Raw genomic sequence first — 21,291 nt, forward strand, 5'->3', positions numbered from 1 at the left:
CCCCTGCCCGTCTCTCCCCTCCGGTGCTGACTGAGAACAGAGACCACAGACCCCCCCCCCGCTGGGGCAGGTGCCTCCCGCCCGCCCGCAGCCCCCGCGTCTGACCCGTCACGCACAATCTGCCTCAAATCAAGTAAAAAGACACCAGAAGCTTGTAAGAAACAAGCTGCACAGTTGCCTACACGGGTTTTCTAAGACTCTGCTCCTATTAACTGAGTTTCTATACTGGTGGGTTTGAGGTTTGTTTCTTTAACTGAAGTGACATTTACTTCTAATCAAATTTAACACGGAAAGCTTTGAAATTCCTCACATTAAACTAATCAAAAGTTGATTCTCTTACCTCACTATTTTTCTCTTTTTCTTGCTCAAGGGAAGTATGAAATAATTCCAGGTAATTTAAAGCATATTTTTCAATTGGCGTAAGCTGTTTCAAAAATACATTTTTTGGATACGGTTAATAGCAAGTTAAGTTCTTTATACCCCACTCACCAACATTTGAATAAAAAAGTGATTATTCTTGGTTTAAGTAAACAAGAAGTATTTTATAGCAGAGTCAGACTTTTACAAAAACAGCCGCCAAACCTGCTCCATGAAGTCGGCGAGCTCCTCCAGCTGTGACGGCTCCTCATCGCACCTCCACCCGTCCGCGTCCGACGACACAACACCGGTGTGCGACCCGGGCACCGCCTCCTCTGCGGATTTCTGGGCATCCTCCTCCAGGTACTCGATGCTCTTGAGGGCCTAAAGAAATCTGTGCTTAGATCACCGAGACATGCTTCGTAGGGGAAGGAGGTCTGAGAAGAGCTGCCCTCTACAGTCGCAGCGATGCCTCTGCTGTGAGCGTCACTGAGCCGTGGCGGCATTCCCGGAGGTCCCCCCGGATGTGTGAGATGGTGAGGCGCTGAGGGGATGTAGAACACGGCGTGAGGAACCTTCTGGGCCTTCCGAAACTTACTGCCAAGTTGGAAGGAAACCCCTGGCAGAGCCGAGTGCCAAGGCAGCCGAGCGCGCTGTGCCAAAACCAAGGGTGGGACCGACGGGGCCCCCAGAGCCCACGGACGCCAAGAACAAGGAAGGGCTTGTTGACGCGTCACGCGCACACCACCAGCCACGGCTCCGGCCGCGGAGAACAAGGTGGAGGCTGCGTTCTGTGGCCTAGGCAGAAGAGGAACAGCCCTGCCGCGGCCAGGAACCAGACCCCGAGAAACGCAACACTGATGGCGACACAGACGGTCGGCTACCCTGCAGTTCAAGAAACGCAAATTAGGATGAAGAAAGCCACTACTCATCTAAGCAGCACACATGGAACAGCCACTGGCGATGGGACAAACGACCCCCTCACATCTGAGAGGGGGACGCGGCTTTTAGCGAGAAGACGTAAATTAAAAACTGGCACAACCCGTTTCCAGGGCGATCTGCCAAAATCTGCAAAGTTTAAACTACATCCCTGCCTCACGCTACACACAGAAATAATTTCCACATAGATCGTGCATCTAAATGTGAAAAATGAAACAACGAAACATCTAGAAGAAAACAAAGGAGGGTGTGTGGCGAACTCAGGGTGGTGAAGAGTGTCTTCAGCAGAGCACCGGGGTCTCCAGCATAGGTCAGCGCCACGAGTGTCTGCTCACCAGCAGACAGCGTCACAAACGGCGAACTGCAGCACGGGAAAGATATTTCACGCGTGCCCGACAAAGACCCGGCATCCAGAACACATAAAGAGCTCCAGCAAGCCGCTGAGAAAAAGAAACAGCCCAACTAAAACAACTTGCAAAAGGACCCGGGCAGGCACTTGTTTTAAAAGTAGCCAAACCGCCAGCAAACATACAAAGAGGTGCTCAGACTCACTGGCCAACAGCAAAATGAAACTAAACCCTCAATGAGAGGCCATTACACATCCTCCCAGACAGCTGAAGTGAAAGGACCATCGATTCCGGCTCTCGATAAGGACACACGGCAACTCCAACACTTGCGCACCGCTGGCGGGAGAGCACCTGGTCCACCCCCTTTGGGAGACCGGCCAGCAGCACCTATTAAAGTCAAATGTATGCAGGAACCCCACCCCAACGCACGTACCCAACAGAAACGCGCCTGCGTGTTTACCAAAAGGCATGTGCAAAAATATTCACAGGAGCACGACTCAAAATAATCGTTCTGCCACGTCCACCAATGGTAGATGGGTAAGTCAGATCCTACAGCCAGTCCCACACGGCAGATGCGAGGACAGGCCACGTACTGCGGATCTGTCTACACTGGTGAAAGACCAACACTCACCTAACTCCACCCCTGGGCTCACGCCAATGAGGAGCAGCGTCCCCCTCTCCCACCCGGCTCAACAAGCCCTGCAGACTCTGCCTGCAGACACTCCCCTGCCCGCCCTGCTCGGGTGTTACTGCTTTGGCCTCCTGACTGGCCCCGGGTCCCCCGGACCTGTTCCAGGTACTCAGGCCCAGCAAGGAGTCGGCACCCCCCCACCCCCAACGCCTCACCTCGCCACGCTGACTGCGGCGCTCCCCCTTGGACATGCGCACGCTCCCCTGCCCCAACTCAGCACTGCACGACTTCTCGCTCGTTTGGTTTCTGTCTCTGTCCTTGCTATGACAGAAGCTTCCTGAAAGGTGCCGTTTTTGTCTGTTTTCAATGCTACACCCCCACTGCCTAGCACAGTGCCCGACACGCAGTAAGACAGCCAATACATGGTTCGAAAGGATCTGCCAGTTGAAATACTACACTACTCTGAAACAACAGAGCCAACGTGGAAAAATCCCCAAGATAAACTGTTCAGGAGAAACAGCAAGCGTGTGACACGCTCACATCAAGTGCTCACGTGCACACACACACTCTCCAGGCCCTGCATTTTTTTCAAGCAGTATGTAAAATTTTTAACAATGATTAAATGGCTATCTTTGGGAGAGAATCTATTTTTCCTACCATCCTTCTGTGTCGTTTGGCTTTCTTTTTCAACCTCACGCACGTGTCGCCCTTTGTAAACACGATGAGGCTGATCTACGCCTCCTGACACAGGACGGTCCGTCTGGGAAATCTCGCGGGAGGAAGAGTGAGGAAGCCCTGGCGGTGGTGGTCTGTGCCTGGAAGCGAGGACCCAGGAGACCGGCTTTTCGTCACAAACTCTCAGGGGCTGCTGCCATGGTTTGGACGCTGGTCCCCCCCAAACCTCATGCCAAAACCCACCCAGTGTTGGGGGTGGGAGCAGACCCTTCAGGGACAGATCGGCGTCTGGGGGCGAGCGAGCTCTCAAGCTCTTGCTCAGGCTCGGGAGCTCCTGCTGGAGCCCGGCTCCTCCCTCGCTCTCTCCCTCCCTCTGCACGCGCCGCCCCTCCCCTCCCACCAGGAGCGAAGCCACCTGAGGCCCTCGCCAGACGCACAGTGTTGAACTTCGTAGCCATCAGAATCGTGAGACAAATAAACCTGTTTTTTTTCCTTCATAAATTACCCAGTGCCAGGTATTCCTTTACAGCAACACAAAATGGACTGCAACGGTTGTACCTCACAGGTTATCACTTCCTCAGTAACTGAACAGGCCGTTTTTAGAAACGGAAGAGGAGACGGCGGGCAGGAGCAGAGCTGGCGCGCACAAGCCAAGCACAGGCAGGGAGGCGCCAGCACAAGCTGCTGTGGGGCACGCGCCAGGGACTGCACCTCACACGGGTGGGAAGTCACTGCAGCCACACGAGAGGAGAGGGCCGGCGGGGCAGGGAAGGGTAAGTCCAGACGGGATGCTCAGAGCCGGGTGGGGGCCCAGATGAGGGCCCAAGCAGGTTCGGTCCCCCTCAGATGGGTCTTCAGGGTGGACGGGGCTTACTCTTACCTCTATGAAAGGCCTTGCAATTTTGGGGGCGATGGTTTCCGAGGCAGAAGGCTCCTGAGAAAGTACTACGAACTCCTCGGCTTTCACTGGGAAGCCGGTGTCATCCATGGGAGAATAAACCTCAAACAGCTCCTGGATGGTTCGCTGGACACAAAGGAGCACGTTATCGTCCAGTAGCAAAGACACGGCTCTGTGCCCGCCCTGAACTCAAGACCTAAGTACCCGGAACTGATCATTCCTCATTAGCCCTAATGAGCACCACGGTGCCATTCATGGTGGCTTCCTCACCCGCAGGACCCTCAACGACAGACAGTACCTGTGTTAGGAACGCCATGGAGTAGTCATTCCCCTGAGCAGCGACTTCTCGGATTAAATCTTTAGTTCCGTTTTTCAACAATTTCTCTTCAATGGAATTGCCACTCACAAGCCTACAAACAAAACACAGAAAGACAGACACGCAAATAAGTCCCTGGACGCACGACAACACCACACCCAGGCACAGGCATGCAGCCGGCAGCTGGTGAGGCCACACCTGTCCCGCCCCGCTCCCCGCCTGCTCCTAACGCTCCCTCAGGCAGTGCCAAAGGCCTCCTCAGCCACCCCCCTGCCTCAGCACAACAGGCAGGCCCAAAGCCTCCGTGCTGTCCCTGCCTCGTCCTTCTCCTGTCAGTCTCAACCTGGAAATGCCCCACGAGGTCCTCGCAGATGCACCTTGAGCATCTGACTCCTCTGAGCCCAGCAGCAGTGCCGGCCGCTTCGCTGACCCTGCTTGTCAAGATATTCTCACGACGTGTCTCATTCTCATGCAATTATGGACATTTTCATCTTTTTATCCCCTGTATCTGCCGGGCCCACAGGAGACTGTGAGTGGACCTGATCCCACCGGATGACGACGGGACAGAGGCCCAGAGGCACCTGCCTCCCCCAGACCACGGACAGGTGGCAAAGCAGGCCCCACGCGCAGCCCACACCCCCAGGCTCAGCCGCCTGCGGAACGCTGGCTGCCAACACCCGAGGGACTCACGTTCAACAACTGTGACAGCAGGTTCTCAGAGAAATGAGGACGGAATGTCTCCAGAACATTCCAAATTAAAAGGAAGCTAAATACTAGACAGACATAGGCAATCATGCAGAACAGAACAGAAAGTAAAGAGAGGGGCCCAGACGTACACAAAAGAACCAGAAACACGGTGAAGGGGAACGGTGACATGAAGAGAGGATGTACAGCTAACGGATGGCCCCGACGCCCCCAACACGTTCAGGCCGAAGACCTACTTTCCTGAGAGTAACGCGTGCTCATCGTAAACGATCTCATTACATAAAAGCGTAAGGAAGAAGACAAATCGAGATGTTGCCTGGATTCCGATCACCCAAGACAGCCGCTAGAACGTGGTGATCGCATCTCCGCCCGCCTAGGCTTACACACAGCTGACAGACAGCACCGCACGCGTGGGCCGGCACACGTCTAGGGCCCCTTTTCCGACAGACTTCTCTTCACTGTTGTTGGGAAGCGGCTGCCTGCCTCCCCCAAGCAGCAGCAGCGTCAACGGTCACACCCGGGGCGCACACTCACTCCTAGGCGGGCGTGCTCCGCCCTCCTCGCTGCACGCTGACCTACAGGATCCCTCCAAACGAACTCGCCGTCCTGCTGGCTGCTCAACACTGCGGGTGACCGGCATTCCCCAGTCCCTGCTTTGTGCCATGGGACAACAAGCACCCCATAGCCCAGGACGGATCCCCTGACGTGGGTATGTTGGGACAAAGGGCATGTGTCAAACTAATTTCCACAGACCCTGCCAAACCGCTTTCAGGAGAGGCTAAAGCAATCCCCACGCCCCTCTAACGTAGAAGTTCCCTTTCACCAGCGCCAGTCTGAGCAGGTCCCTTTCAGGACCTCAGCTGTCCGGTGTACGAAGAAACACTCCGTCCTGCGCTAAACCTGCACGTCCTTCTCCCCACCAGCGACCGAGCATCTCCTCACGCTTCCTGGCCACCTGGAATGGCCCGTTCATATTCACAGGTTCCTGCCCTCCCTCTTTTAAGATAAGGGAGTCTTTTATCTTTCTTCTCAATTTATGAGTTATTCAACTCTTTATTTGTCATGAAAATTGCAAATCACTTTTCTGCTCATTTATCTATTTACTTTGCTCATGGTATCTTGTTGCAATACTTACATTCTTATTTTACCACAGTCAGATACGTCTGTCTTCCCTTACTTCTGAGTCCTCTGTTTGGTCGAAGTGATCCCTCCAGCTCTAGGCTACGGTTACAGTCTCTTAGAGACTGTTCTAAGAGCGCTGCTTTACTTTTTGCACGTAAGTCTTTAATCCACCTGGACTGCGCTACGTCACAAGCGGGGAACAGAGCTCCAGCCCCACCCTTCACGTGGAGAGCGCAGCGTGCGGCAATATTCGTTACATAACCACCTCTGCCTACGATGAAATTTGACCTTTGTATGATAACATGCTAAATTCTCCTCTATGCTGGGCCCTCCACCCCTTGAACCGTCCGTCTGCGCCACTGTTCTGGGGAAAAGCCGTGAGCTCTGCCCCACACACAGGGCCGGACTCCCTCCCACTGCGCTGGTTACCATGACAGTTTTTACTCCAAATACACCTGAGCATCATTTCACCCAACTGTGTGTGTGACACACCCACGATTAGGGTTTTCACTGCAGTGATGTTAAGTTTCACTACTACTCTGGAGAAACGTCATTTTCATGCACCGTCTCCCCACCTAAGAGGCAGCGTGTCTTCTGCTCGCCACACCGCGTCTTCCGTCCGTTAGCACAGTCGCACACCTCACCGCAGGGGCGCCCTGCTCCTTCGCCGCGAAAGCCCGTCCTGAGTATTTCAGAGATTTTGTGGCTACTGAGAATAAAACAGTTTCCCAATTTCGGGCTAGTAATTGCTCAAGGGCCAACAGGAAGGAAGGGATGACACAAGGAAATCTTTCTCGTTCAACATCAACGACGTCCCAAATTCATTACCACAGTCATTCCCGCACTCGTCACCACACTCATACTGCACTAGTAAAAGAAAATGGAATTACGAAGTAAGACAGACAGTGAGAGCCTCTGTAAGAACTAGAGAAACATGGGAAGATGAGCATCGGATGTCACCAACTGCTGTCACCGTGGGGTCCTTCTTTCCTTTACACGCTTCTCTCTCGGTGGACACACAGTGCATTTACAGATAGATAAGGCTACTTAAATACACATTTGGATTACTGTGACATCGACTGTCCCGTTGGAAAACACAGTTAAGAGCACAGACTGGTGTTTCCATCCTGGGTCGGCCGGTGCTGAGAGAGCTCCCGCGAGGGCCACACCCGGGCACCGACTCCAGTCACACGTGCTCCACACAGCCAGGCAGAGACAGGCAAGACAATCTAAACCCACTGTTATTATACTTAACAATACACACTTTCAGAAATTTATAAACATACAGTAGACCTTTCTCCATTCTCTCCAGTGACATGTTTTGACAATTGTAATTTTTATGCTTAAAAGTAACAGTAACAGACTTACATTCTTTCAATAGCTGTTTTACTGACAGATAATTTACATTTCATAATAGTTAAAGCAACCCAAAATATAAACTGTCCTTTTAAGGTTTAAATACACTAAAGGAAGTACAATATGAAAATACAAAAAAACCCAGCAAGATTCCTCGTCACAATTTCAAGCAAATGTTAAGCATAAAAACAGACAAAACAGCAAGAATACAAATGTGTCTGAAGGAAAAACAAACAAGACATAGCAGAAACTCCTAAAATCGAATTGCAGTACGTTATTTTTAGTCCTGCCTTTCATTTCTGCGTTAGCATCTTTGGTACCAACACCTTCCACAAAGCCTCCCACTCACGCACCCCACCGCTGCCACCCGGGGGCGGCGTCACCTGTATATGTGGATGTCCTTGCACCGCCCAATGCGATCACACCACTCCTGGGCTTTGGCGTCCATCACTGGGTTCAGGTCGTTGTCGTAGAACACGACCGTGTCCGCCTCCACCAGGCTGATGCCTGTGGCACGGCTGTGAGTGGAGAGGATGGCACAGAAAATCCGCCTGTCCCTGTTGAAACTCCTCATCAGTTCCTGAGACGACACCAAACACTGAAGTCAGTGTTCCCCACGGTGTCGGGAAACCTGACACATTCTAGCATTCATCGACAGGAAATTATTCCAGGACAAACTGGTTTGCATTCCGAGTGACGTGAGGTATGTGATAAAGTCGCACCGCAGTTTTAGCGTTCCTCTGGCTCCTCTGCTCATCCGCCTCAGCTCCCACTCACCGCCCTCCACACCCCTACCCTCTGCTCCACTCACACGGCCGCGCATCACGGAAGGACACGTGGGGTCCCATGCTACATCTACTGTCAGCTCCACCTGCAGGCCCCAAAAGAAAGCGGAGTCTTGCTGGGGAGGGACGTGTGCTTTCTCGTCTATCCTCAGGCAATGCCAGGGTGCTTTACGGCACAAAAGCCCCCGGAGTAAGGCTGAGGAAGCAGGACGCAGCCCCAGAGAGACCCGCTACCCCCGCGGGGACCACAAAGGGAAAGGACTTGACTTGAGTATTTCTTATCTTCTGTGATCGCATCTGCGCCAAAACAGAACCTGAGAGCTGACCCGCCCTCTGCCTTCAAAACATTCTTTGCATAATCTGTGACACTATTACCAAGAAAACATGCTACTTGGTGCTTTGGCGTATTTCTTGCCAGACCTTCTCAGCGTGCGCACACATGTGTGGAGATTCCGCTTGTGCTGGGGAACGTGAACGTGCTTGTCGTCAGCACTGGGGAGCACCCTGCACGGTCCCGAGACTGGCTCTGCCGTGCTGCCGACAGGGACTTCCTAGTGCGCCACTAGGAAGTCCTGCGATGCCAGGAATCGGGTTTTGCTCACAACACGGCCAAGGCATGGGACTCGCAGACAGTTCTTAACTCACACATTCTTCTTCCACTGAACGTTTGCTTTGCCCGACTGTGGGTCATCGTAAACATTTCTACAGCAAACGACCACGTACACAGATCTCTAAGTGGTGTGCTGGTGCTATTCCTGCGTAAGCGGAGTCCTAAATACAGAACTGCTAGGTCGTTCGCGTCATTTCCAAGGCTCACAACCCACACGGTCGGGTTGCTCTCTAGAAAGCCGCCCTAGTTTACGCTCCCACCAGCAGCAGTGTATGAGTGTCCGACTCACTGTGCCCAAAGGAATCAAAATACCCTTAGCAAATCTAGTAAGTAAAAAATGGGCATACTAACTTGTATTTCCTTAACTACACGTTAGTCTGGACAGTCCTCAAGTCTTCCCAGCTACCTTCCGAGGGTCCCGGTCCTACGTGGCAGTGACCGGCGCTCACCCGAGACGCCGATGGCTGTGCGCTCACCCAAAGGCGCGGCTGAGGGTGGAGTGAGACTGACAAGTTCGAGAGTCCTTAAGCTCTCCCCTTTCATTTAGAGGGTCGTGAGATCACCGAATTTACACAGCAATTAGAAATTAGGTTAAAAACTGGTGATCAAAGTTAATGCAACTGATTCTCAAATGATAATAAGGTAAGCAATTTATTTCTCACCTGTCGTTGTTCACTGTTGGCGTTTTCATCAATTCTTATGTAGGTAAGAAAATGGAAGTTCAAGAACATTTCCAAAATGTCCAGCATAAGAACCATCTGTGATAAAATCAGCACCCGCCGTCCTTCAGATTTCAGCTTCTGAAGCAAGATAGCCAAGGCTTCCAGTTTCCCTAGGAAATGAACAACACCGAATGTCTCGTGACCAGCAGTGAGCCAGGCTCACACCCTGAGCCGAGCCGACAGGACCTGCTCTCATACCTGAATCAAACTGCACCAGCCTCAGCTCAGGGAACCGCAGCGAGCGCAGCGCCGTCGCCTGCCGCAGCTGCTGGACGCAGGGAGCAGCGTGCTCCTCCAGGCACTGCCTGAAGACCCTCATCCTGCGGCTGTACGGCGGGGGCGGCCTCGCCACCCACAGGGACGGGGGTGCTGCCACCACTGGAGGAATCACGCAGGCCACCCTGGGGAGCACAAAGCACCTCAGTCACCACGGGGCACTCAGCATCTCTACAGACGCTGGAGGCTGCAGGGGGTGAGGGCAGACCCTCTGACAATCCAGGTGGCAGAGGCAGCAGGCCCACGCCTAGTCACCACGGGGACACGGCTGTTGGCACACATCACCCTTCACAGCAACCCTGGCGGGGAGACCCCACAGGGCATCCTAAGCAGTCCTGGCCGATGACGGCCGCCCAGTGACCCGTTCAGACGGTCCAGGTCTACGCAGTCACTGTGGGGCACTCCCCAGGCCACAGGACTGTTTCAGAAATGTTTCTGAAACAGACTGTTTCATGAACTTCCACTTGAAGCTCGTGTCTGCAGCTGGGAATCTGGGGACAGAGGCGTGCTGTCCCTGGACGTCAGCCCTAGAACTGCCATAGCCACTGTGCCATCAGGGCGGGGCCAGACTCGGGATGAAGGAAGCCTGCAGAGAGCAGGATGCCGAGGACACGGCGCAGGCCTCACAGGTGGCTCAGCACCTGGCAGTCCCGGGGGCCCCTGCACCAGAGGAGCCCTCCTCACGGACGTCAGCTACAACTTGCTCCCGACTGTCCTCCAACTAAGAAGGTCATCCCCATGTCCAAGGAAGGAGCGTCATCCGAGGGCAAGTGAGGGTTTGAAAGGAAAGCAAGTCCAGGAGCACACAAGGCACTGACTTGACCACACACAGCCGGGGTGGTTGGAGAAACACTCCCGTTTCCTTTTCTCCACTGACTCTGTTCCTGATCTAAAAGCCCTGAAGCAGGTGGGTCCTGAGAGCTCAGCCCTGAGATGGTGCAGGAAGCAGCCGGGCCTCCTCTGCACAGCAGCGACCGTGAGGAGCACAGCCCTCGCGGACCAGGGGAGAGCACAGGCCAGGCCGCGGGAAACCGCACAGGCCAGCGCTCTCCACGGGGTGAGTACAGGCTCAGCCCCACGGAGGCATTCTTCTCTATTAAAGCGTATTCTGAGTTCAATCCTGCACACACTTCTCCTCATGCAGCATTCGATCACTCGTGGTTACTTTAACAAAATGTTCTTCTGAAAGAGTAGGATGGAGAAAATCGTCAGCACGCGCCGACATCATCTGCACGCAGAACTGCACCCACTGCGCGGCGGCAGGTCCATCCGGAGGCTGTGCCCAGACAACAAGACCACCTGAGCCCAAAGCTGAGGACCCCGAACAGCATTTCACAGCAGACTTCTGAGGGACAACTTGGGAGAAGCTTACGGGATTAAGATGAACATCCTCAAAACAACAAGGCAAACGGCCGGGAGCGGCACGGTAAGGGAAGAGGGAGGCTGAGCCCTCTGTCTGCACGGGCCGACTCACCTGTGGACTACGTCCTGGAGGGTCTCCCAGCACTGACTCCGCAGCGGCACCGGCAAGCCCCTCCTCCTGGAGGCCGACGCACAGGAGCTTGCTGGCCCGGTCCCCGGGCCAAGACCACCGTCAACAGACCCCAGCCAAGGGGTCTCTCCTCTGCCAGGCAGGGAACAAAGCCCTAACAGATCTCTGCCGTAGACTGGCGCGCGAGAGCAGCGCCGCTCGTTGACGAGATAAATCTGATCCAGCCGCTCTTTCAGAAGTCTGGTCTTTTCCTCCTGTACCAAAAACAGCGATGGAAAGTGGTTACTCGAGAAGCAGCATGGCCAGTTATCGTCTCCACCAAAGACTCTGGGCGCTCCCGTGTAGAGCACACGGCGACACGCGTCGTCCTTGCTCCACAGGACACAGTGACAGAAACGAAGCCGTGGAAACGCATGCTCTGCTCCCTGCCGATGTGAGAGGTGTTTCTCAGGACACAAGTGAGCACTGCCAATGCACGGGAAGACTTATAGAAGAATAGAAAACACAAGAAAAGATTTTTGCAATCATAAAGCCCACTTTCATTTCTTTTATTAGGAAATGTGTGTTTTTAAAACCCAAATTTTATAATTCAGAGAAAAAATGTATTTCTGAAGCCACATAACTTGAGGAGCATGTGACTTCTGTATGAAACAGAAGCCTTTAAATACATGACCAGACATGATGAGCAGCTCCTGGGAAACAACTTGTCTAAGCGTAACGGGGCTAGTCCAGCATCACGTGTCTCCAAGTTTAGGTACCTTACCTGAGTTGGTCCCCCAATGGGAGAGGCCGGTTTGGAAGCCATTCCAGGTTCCCCTACAGCCAAGGCATTAACTGCCACTCGGCCCGGAACACCAACTATAAATGCAAAAGCAAAGAGATGAAAAGGAAGCCAAAAGTCCACAGGATCTAGTCTGCCACCGGCCCGCTCTATGGAACCTCAACCTAGTGGATCTAGTGCGATCTCTGCAAAGTCATCCTCTGTTAGCCGGCTCCTGAGACCTCGCCCTGCACTAGCACACTCCTAGAATGTGCTACGCTGTGTAGATCTGCCAGTGAAGCCCTCTGGTTCTCTGGCCAGGACCTGAGCTACGCCAGGAGCCCTGGGCTCACCATTTCCTCTGTAAGGCTCCAGTGCACTCAGCAGCCCAAGACGCCTCACACCTGTGGTCTTCCTCGCTGCCGTCAAGTCCGTGTAGCAGCCACCCAGGCTGGGCACTCCACCGCCACTGGCAGGCTTTCATAACACACCCAGGTGACACCCTGACGACTGGGCTGCTCCCGCCAGCCACAAGCACCCCTGCCTACTGGCAAGGGGCCTGCACAGCCCCCGAGACCATGACAGAACCACCCAGCACCCACCTAGGATCTGTTCCCTGGGCTGCTCCTGACACCGCGCCCTCTATCAGCCAGGGTCAGCCACTTGGCGGGACAGACTTTTATACGAAGAAGGTGTCAAGAGGTACCTGAGGACTGCGGGGGCATGGGGTGGGAGGCCCCTGAAGGGCAAAGAGGAGAGTTGAGGCCACCAAAACCTAGCAGCTGGGAGGACGCCAGGCCTTTAGGGTCCAGGCCTCCAGCCAGTGCCTCTGGAGCTCAGAGAACGGGCTCCACAGAGCAGGGACTTATCGACCTCTGAGGGGTGCAGAAGGTTCTGGAATCGCCAAGGAGGCAAGGCAAGCTATTTTGGTTCTGAGGGTGTGAGAAAGACCTGGCAAGTGTAGCTGGTGGCCGTGCTGGGATGCAGGACAGCCGCTGGGTGACGTCCCCTACCCGCCAGTCCTGCAGCTCCTCCGACGTGCCCTTGAAGAGCCTACCGTGGGTCACACCCAGCACCCCGCAGACAACACAGAGGTGGGGCTGGGGCTGGTAAAACCACTCAGCGACCAGGACACAGTGCCCAGGCCACTCAGAGGGTCCCAGGGTGAGGTGTACCTCACCGTTGCAGGTCTTTGTGTCCCCAAGGATACGCCACACCAGGACAGAGCACACCAGGTGGCAGGACGGGACATGGGGCTGGGAGGCAGGTGTGCAGGCCAGACAGACAAGGGCCCAAATCCTGCACAAGCAGCCACGGGTACCCTGTTCCCGGGGAACCCAGAGCTCACTAAGTGCATTTGTGACACATTAACATGCAAAATTTGTCATGATTCTAAAAGTCTCCTATTAGAACAAAATGAAACAAAAACCTAAGGACAGCGCAGGCTGGTTGTATCCAACCAATGCCTGTGAAAGCACAAGGGAAAGAAAATCAATCCGCTGACGCCATGGCACACACTGGAGACCAGAGACAGCCACAAACTAGACTCTGACGTCCTGAGGCACAGCAGTCGGACACACAGACGCCTTCCAGGCGCCTCAGAAGGAAAAGAAGGTCAGAAAGAAGCTTGCGAGCCAACACTCCTGCTGCTGAAAGCACCCTACCTTGTGGGGTCAGGGGTGCAGGGCTGGGGCTGCCGGCGGGGGGCTTGCTTCCCAGGGCGCCGTGCACAGCACCCGCCTGCGGCACGGTCTGCATCACCACGGGGCCGGGGGCTCGCAGGTAGGGCTGCCCGGGGGCGGACACGATCTGGAGGACGCTGCCTGCAAGCACAGGTCCGCGGGCGCGTCAGCCGCAGGCACGTGGGCCCCAGCCACGCACCGCGTCACTTTCACGTGGCGCCAAGATCAACAAGGCAGTAGACTGAAAACCCGAAATCAAGTCTACGCAAACAAGTCAAGGCAAAGTTCAGTTACTTTGAGAAATATGAATACATGTCACCCACAGTGAATGAACCAGCTAAGGAACAGAGTGTTTTCTTAATGTCAAGAAAAGGCTCGTCTTCCCCTCAGTCCCTCCCGGAAGGCGCCGTGAGCAGGGCCCTGCTGTTCCAGGCACCGTGCCAGTCACAGGGACGTCCCCGTGCCCAGATCGCAGAACGTGGGCACTTCCAAATGCCGCCAAGTAGGAGGAAGAATACCCCAGAAAACTGGTACGAGCCCCGACGCCTGTGGGTTTACTGCCACTGCTTAAGGAGCTGGCCACTTTCAATCTTCTGTGCGACTAAATCTTTCCAGCTTCTTTCACTCTGAGGAATGCTTCCCACAGGTGCTCACGCACCACCTTGTCTCTGTGGTCCAAGGCACTGGAGAAACACGGAATTAAACCAAATTCAACAGTGTCTCTGCTACAGGCCTTGCGGGCCCTCTCCAGGAGTGCTCCCCAGGCTGGGGGACAACAGCCTTCCACCCTGACGAGAGCTGTGGCCACAACTCATGGGGAAGCTGCGGGGGAAGAGGGTCAGCCGAGGCTGCCATTAACCCTGCTTCTGAACGCTAACCGGAATGATGGGAAGCAAATGATTACCTACCACTGGGAGGAACTGACAGGCCTACATTATTGCCATGTAGCCATTTAAGATTAATTTTAAGGTATCACTCAAGTTCCATTCCCTCATTTTCTTTAAAAAGCGGTTATTAGATAAACACATTGCTCCTAGCCAAAGGTCTGGAAGGTTTTTGTCTGGGAGTTGAAATTAAAAATTCTGTATGTAAAAGAAAATAATTTCTCATACATAAATCGCTAATCCTTTGGTATTTTTACAACAATTCATCTCACATTTGTATTAGACAGCAACATTCATTTATTTATTATGTATTTTTGAGACAGGGTCTCACTATGTGGCTCAGGCTGGAGTGTAGTGGTGTGATCACAGCTCACTGCAGCCTCAAATTCCTGGGCTCAAGTGATCCTCCTGCCTCAGCCTCCCGAGTAGCTGGGACTACAGATGTGCATCACCGCGCCCGGCCAATTTTTCTCTTTTTTGTAGAGATGGGTCTCACTATGTTGTTGCCCAGGCTGGTTTCAAACTCCTGGGCTCAAGTGATCTTCCCACCTTGGGCTCCCAAAGTGATAGGATTACAGGCATGAGCCACAGTAGGCCTGGTCAATAAGCAGCAAATGTTTCTATGTTGACGTACAAAATAGGAAATTCTTTTCAAAGGGCAGATACTGTTAAAAAAACAAACAAAAGAAACAGTATGGTTTTCTAAGCACAGATCAGGTAGCAGGCAACCAGGTGGTTTACGAATGTTATCTCACTGGTCCTCTAAACCCCCATGAGGTGAGACTCATTAACGCACCTGGAAGCGAAGAACCTGAGGCTGCAAAGAGGCCAAATAACCTGCCCGCATCACCCACTGCGGTGGGCAGGGCGCAGGTGCGGCGCTAAGGCGAAGTGCTTCTCCTGCCACTACGGCGTCAGCGTGGGCCCGCCCTTACCTTGCAGCTGCAGCGGCTGGCCCGCCGTGAGCTGCCGGAGCTGGCTGTGCGACAGCGTGAACTTGCTCCCCTGGAACTGCAGCGTCACCGGCGTCTCTGGCTGGGCCACTCGGCTCTGCGGGCCCGCGATGGACGCCAGCTGAGCTATTTTCACGACCTCTCCACCTGTGGAAAGGTAGGGGAAAAGGCGAATTAACACCATTTGGGGGTAAGTTTGGGATTGTCACAACGATGATAATTTGTTACATATATATGACGACCAACTACAGTAAACTGAAGGCCACAGAAGCATTTACGAGGTAATGCTTTCTACCACTTTAAGAAAACAATCATCTTAATAGAAAAGAGAAAAGAAAGTATCAGACTTCAATGGTTAACTTTATTTAACCATAACTGATGGGGATTTTAGATATCAGACACTAAATATTATTAACCAAACTACTGAAGAGCACTTTAGTTTTCTCACCACACAATAAAAAAGCAATCACGAAAAGTAGCAAAAATCTATTTGTGATACATTTGGAAATTTGCATCTCAACCTGTCCGTTTAAAGAACTTTTGAAATTTTAAAAAGTACATGTCCAATTTAGCTCACAGAGAAAAATAGGATTTTGCAGAACTAGCTTCTACGAATTACATTCGTAACTCTCTCAAAATCTAGGCATGTATTTACATACATCCATAAATAAATCACATACATAAATAAAGCTTTAAGATATAAAGTTTCTTACTAACTTGAATTAGATGATAGGATTCAGTAACATTTACTGTAAAAAAAAAATATGAAACTTAACATTGCCTAAAACACTTTTTAAACATAACTCAGATGTAGTTACACGTATCCAACTCAAAAAGGTACTACCTCCAGAATATAATTACACAACAAGTTTAAAGGTTTTTTTTACCCAATGGGAGTCTAAATGCTCCTCCCAAGAAAATCCATGCCAGAATTATTAGTGACATCATAAAGAGAATAGTTAGTAAAAGACTAGAAAAATACTGAAGACATCTTGCCACAGAACAACTGTGAACAAGGAGGGAAAACGAAACGGGAGACACAGAGATTTGTGCGTAGAGACGTCACTCTCCTGCTGGGCCTCCTTGGTCCACACACGGGTGAAGACCGACCAACAGGAGCAGCGACCTGCTCACGCGTGCACCCCCGGGCACAGCTCCTCCGGCACGCCCCATACCTCTTCCCAAGCAAGGCAGTGTCTAGTCCTACAAAAACGCAAAACACACCGTGCTTCTCCCTTCGGGCAGTGAACTAGGACGGTCACTCTCTGTCTGAGGGCAGAGGAGGAGAGACTTGTCCTGGGGAAAACTTGTCGGAACCCAGCGTCCCCTCACACCACCACTGCTCCCGTTCCCGTCTTTCCAGAAAGGCCTCAACACGGTTTCCTCATGGCAACACGTATAATAGTTGAGGTGGCATTTGAGAAATGATACAACCCGTGATAATTTAATTTAAGTTAGGATAATTTCCACAACAGAACGAATAGGGTCCATACAGAATTTGAAAACACTAATCCTACTGGCCGCAGTAAGAAGTCTGTATTAAAAAAAATTAATGATGTGATTTTTTTTCAGTCACTAAATTATAAAATATATGGTTGAACAATTTTTATTCCAAGTTTATATCTGGTAATAAGTGAGACACTAAAAAGAACTAATGGTTTCTAGAAACCTACAGCTCGTCCCCACAGCTGGCAAGGAGGTCACCTGTCTGGAAGCAGTCCTTGTCACCCTGTACCCCAGAGTGGGCCGTGTGGGTGACGGAGCAGACCTGGGCTGACACGAGGTCAAGTGCTATAACAGCACCCCAAGCAGTGCAGTGAAGGCAGCAGGAAAGCAGAGTTGGACGAGGGGATCAGGAGAAAGAACAGAAAGCAGGGAGGCCCTGCCGCTGGCCTCTGGAGAGGCCCCTCCCTGCCGGACAGCAGGGCAGGACCAGGCAGCACAAGGGCGCGGGGTGGGGAGAGACAAGGGAGTGGACAGCAAGGCGCTTCACGCAACCCCGTGTTCTCACACCCGCTCCGGGGCAGAGATGGCGGAGACCTGGAAAGGCGAGGCCACTTACTGGGCAAGCGGGCCTGGGCCTGCGAGGTGAGCACCAGCCTCTGAGGCAGCGCGCTCTGCCCGGCCGCGTGCGAGGGGCTCGGCCCGGCCGCGCGCGAGGGGGCCGGGGGCGGGGGCAGGGGTGGGCCTGGGGCCGAGGCCTGTGCGGCGGTCTGAGCCCGCAGTTTCGCAGGATGGGCTGGGCTAGCGGCTGTGCTGAAGGTCGCAGCGGGCTGGTGTCTTGGAGCACTGGTGGAAGCCTGAGAGGTCTGAAACGGGGCTGCTGCCACTGCAATCGATAAGGTTGGTTTGTGCAAAGCTGTTAGAGGTTCTTAATAAAATGCAGTATTTTAAACCCGAATTTTAAAGAAATAAAATAAACATTACTTCACACTATCTCTCAAAAAGAAGCCCTCTCTTTGGGGGGGGGGAGAAGGGGCCGATATAGTCTACGGAGTGAGAGAAATATAACTTTCTATCTATCGCTAATTATTTTCTCTTGTAGCAAATCCATACACTACACGGTATGTTTCAGAGTAAATGGAAAAGTATTCAAAGTCAGCCCAATCAAGCATTAATATTAATTAGAAACTACTTCCCAAACACACAAAAAAGCATAGAGTTTCCATTCTTATCTTTACAAAGAACTCCTGCAACAGTGCAGTTCTGAACTTTCTCTCTCTCTCAGAAAACCACACGGACACGATGTGGAGGCCCCTTTGACCAGACGGTGGATGCTATTTTTAACTATCTCGTTACCTTTTCTGCTATGTTACCTACCCTTCATTCAAAGGAATCAAGTTCCGTTGAAATGACAGCACAAACTCTAACAAGAGCAGACTTTCTCAGAAGTTTCCTAAACAAGCCGGGCATGGTGACACACACCTGTAGTCCCAGCTACTCGGAAGCGGAGGCAGGTGGATCGCTTGAGGCCAGGAGTTCAAGACCAGCCTGGGCAACATAGCGAGACCCTGTCTCTTTTAAAAAAAAAAAAAACTACAACAAAAGTTTCAAATGACTTTGATATACACGTACCTATAGATGTAAAAGAAAATGTTCTGCCAAGGCATACGCGTCATCATCAGATCAACAATTACTCAACTAAGAATAAAATTTCTTGAATGGGGAGAAAAAAATCCATTTTAAGGAAAAAAGTCTAAAACTCATCCAGAACGACATGTGGCATCTTTAGAGAGGCAAGGACAGTTTCCGTTCCTACTCAGAGGAATGACTGCAACGTCCAGAAGGGCAAGAGGAAAGCATCATGAACTACTTCCACAAAAACCTTTGGTAGCACTGAGAGTAGACAGCTACGTGAAGTCTACCTTTTGCCTCCGGATTTGCAGAGAATGTGGCAACAGGTGGCCGTCCTCGAAGCTGGCCCTGTGGAGCAGCAGTGGCCGAGGTGGTGGCCGCCGTCCGGGGCGGGTGGGTGCTGGGGAAAGCCACGGTGCGGCCCTCAGGCTTCTGGCCATACTGCACAGGCTGAAACAACCTAGATGCCCGTCGGTCCAGGCGAGAAGACACAAAGCATCACCAGGCTGCCAAGAGGGAGCCCGGGACACAGGACCACCCCCCGCCAGGCCAGCTAGCGGCTCCCGGCTCCAGGAGTGCAGCTTAATAAAGAGGGCAGGGAAAGCGTGCTCAGCGCTGCTCTACGAGGCTCACCGCGAGTCCAGGGCAGTGGCTGCCCAGACGCGACACGCACGCCAAAGTGGTACAGCTACCTGACTCTTGGTGACACGTCGATGAACGTTACCTCATTTTTAAGTTCACATCAATGTGGATTACAAAAAACACACGTAGCACGTAAGTCTATGATGCACTCATGCAGAGGAAAAGTGAAGAGGGGAGAAAAGCCAGCGCACACCACCATGTGATGACGTGGCAGTTCAGGCGATGGACGTGGAACGTGCTGTGACTGGACCACTGCAACGGCAGTTTTCAAGACACTTGTACAAAGCACCAGGCAGAGACGGCATGGAGAGCCATTAACGCATGACTGCCAAACTAGAAAAAAATTCTCCCTTGGGGCCGCGGTGAGTTGTTATGAAAACAGAAAACAAAATGATCCTCTCTAATTTAATGAAAAATTGTTGTTTTTTAGTTTTCTCTGTGTGAGTTATAAGCAACTTGAAAAATAGTTCACGCGGCTCCCAAGGCGCCCGAGGCAAAGAGACATGTGAGTTACACATGCTTCACAAGGCCCGAGGCTCAAAACTAGTGAGAGTTAAATACAACTCACACAGAAGTTAGCGTGTTAAATGAAACCAGACTGGCACCAGGTGGAGTGGACGCCATCTGCTTATTTAACTGAGGGCTGCAGGCTCCCTGAGGAGCAGGCTGCTGGCTCGGTACTGGTGAGGAGGGGTGAGTGGCTCACATTCCCCAAAGTGGCCAAGGACAGACACAGCAGCAAGCACAGGCTGCCAGTCTACAGGGCTGGCCTCTATCTCTAAAATATCCATTTTCTCTTTTCTTTCCTTCATTTTTAACCCAAGCCTAGGATTTCGCATATTTCCAATTGCTGGATTTAGCCCGTCTTGAATATTTGTACTTTGACTTCATCTAAAATGTCTGCCCCGCCACACTGGCCTCATGACACCTGCAAGAGCATCACTTCAGATGTCACCTGAGGGAGGTGACATCACTGTCATCTGGGGAGGAGCCTGCTGCCTACCCTGGCCACCCCACCACGAGCACGATTCACGTCTGCTCTGGTTGCGCCAGCTGCCACCACGGGAGGCACCAGATCAGATTCATCCCTGCAGCCCCGCAAATCCCCAAGGAGGCTTTGAGATGGACAAGGGCCGTTCTTCCGGGCAGGTGAGTGGCCCCGGCGAGCGCCCTCCCCAAACCGGGACATCTGGGAAATTCCCAGGAGGAGCAGACGCCCATCTCAGATGAACAGCCTCTCTTTACCACACACAGTTGGGGTCAGCTGGGGCCCTGACCCCAGGTCACTAGGAGCCGCCCGCTGCTCCTGGCCAGGTCACACACCTGCTGGCCTTCAGCTTCACTGCCGCCGGCCGGGCTGACGGGGGTGGTGAGGTGGAGATCTCCTCCAGCAGTTTCCGCGTGACCTTCTTCCTAGACAGCAATTCTGCCTCATGGCGAGTGATTTTATTTTCTAACCCGACCAGATCAAACATAGAAAGATCCGTTTCCTAAGTAGAAAGAGGAAAAAAAAAATCTTACTATATGAGGCGATAGCAAACGCACTTGACTTAGAATGAAAAGCTCTTTCACCGGGAGGGCCAGGCCCCAAAGCAGGCGTCTTCCCCGAGGGGAGCTCCTGATGGCCTCAAGGGCTCTGGCACAGGGAGGCCCGACCCCACGTGCTGTTTCCCGCTCTCCACAATAGGAACAGCGGCGCCTGGCCCTCCCAGGGGCAGGGAGACGGAGCAGGCAGCACAGGGAGACACACTGGACTTAAGGGAAGAGGGAACACAGAGTCCAGAAGTGTCCGGTCTGCACGGCGTGGAGAGGACAGGATTCTCCGAGAAGCAGGGAGGAGGCTGCGTGTAGGTCACTGTGGGAGTGACGTTGCGCCCCCATCTGCAACGCCTGCGAGGCTGGCTGCAGAGACAAGGGAGGCAGCTGCCTCAGCTCTAAGTGACACAGGAGCACACAGGGTGGGAGGGAGCGAACTGCAGCACAGGCATGGGCCTGGGCCCGTCACGGACGCCCGTGCTGGAGAATGGTGGAGGAAGACGCGTGGCCGCCGCCCCCAAGCACACA

The 21,291-nt window shown here is 52.9% G+C and overlaps 1 protein-coding gene across 1 annotated transcript in view; it reads right to left on the minus strand.

Moving 5' to 3' along the window:
* Positions 1-21,291, minus strand: part of EP400 (E1A binding protein p400) — a 106,181-nt gene that overhangs the window by 29,728 nt on the left and 55,162 nt on the right. The window contains exons 21-34 of the mRNA XM_012657268.1: positions 20,551-20,717; positions 18,876-19,045; positions 17,573-17,839; positions 15,493-15,657; positions 13,656-13,814; positions 11,995-12,089; positions 11,214-11,485; positions 9,662-9,864; positions 9,404-9,573; positions 7,730-7,926; positions 4,146-4,257; positions 3,830-3,973; positions 583-741; positions 341-424 (exon numbers count right to left, since the gene is read on the minus strand). Coding sequence (XP_012512722.1) covers positions 341-424; positions 583-741; positions 3,830-3,973; positions 4,146-4,257; positions 7,730-7,926; positions 9,404-9,573; positions 9,662-9,864; positions 11,214-11,485; positions 11,995-12,089; positions 13,656-13,814; positions 15,493-15,657; positions 17,573-17,839; positions 18,876-19,045; positions 20,551-20,717 — 2,364 coding nt within the window. The remainder of the gene's footprint in view (positions 1-340; positions 425-582; positions 742-3,829; positions 3,974-4,145; positions 4,258-7,729; positions 7,927-9,403; positions 9,574-9,661; positions 9,865-11,213; positions 11,486-11,994; positions 12,090-13,655; positions 13,815-15,492; positions 15,658-17,572; positions 17,840-18,875; positions 19,046-20,550; positions 20,718-21,291) is intronic.

The sequence above is a fragment of the Propithecus coquereli genome, unplaced genomic scaffold, assembly GCF_000956105.1.
Source record: "Propithecus coquereli isolate 6110/MARCELLA unplaced genomic scaffold, Pcoq_1.0 Scaffold535, whole genome shotgun sequence".
Classification (NCBI taxonomy): Eukaryota; Metazoa; Chordata; class Mammalia; order Primates; family Indriidae; genus Propithecus; species Propithecus coquereli.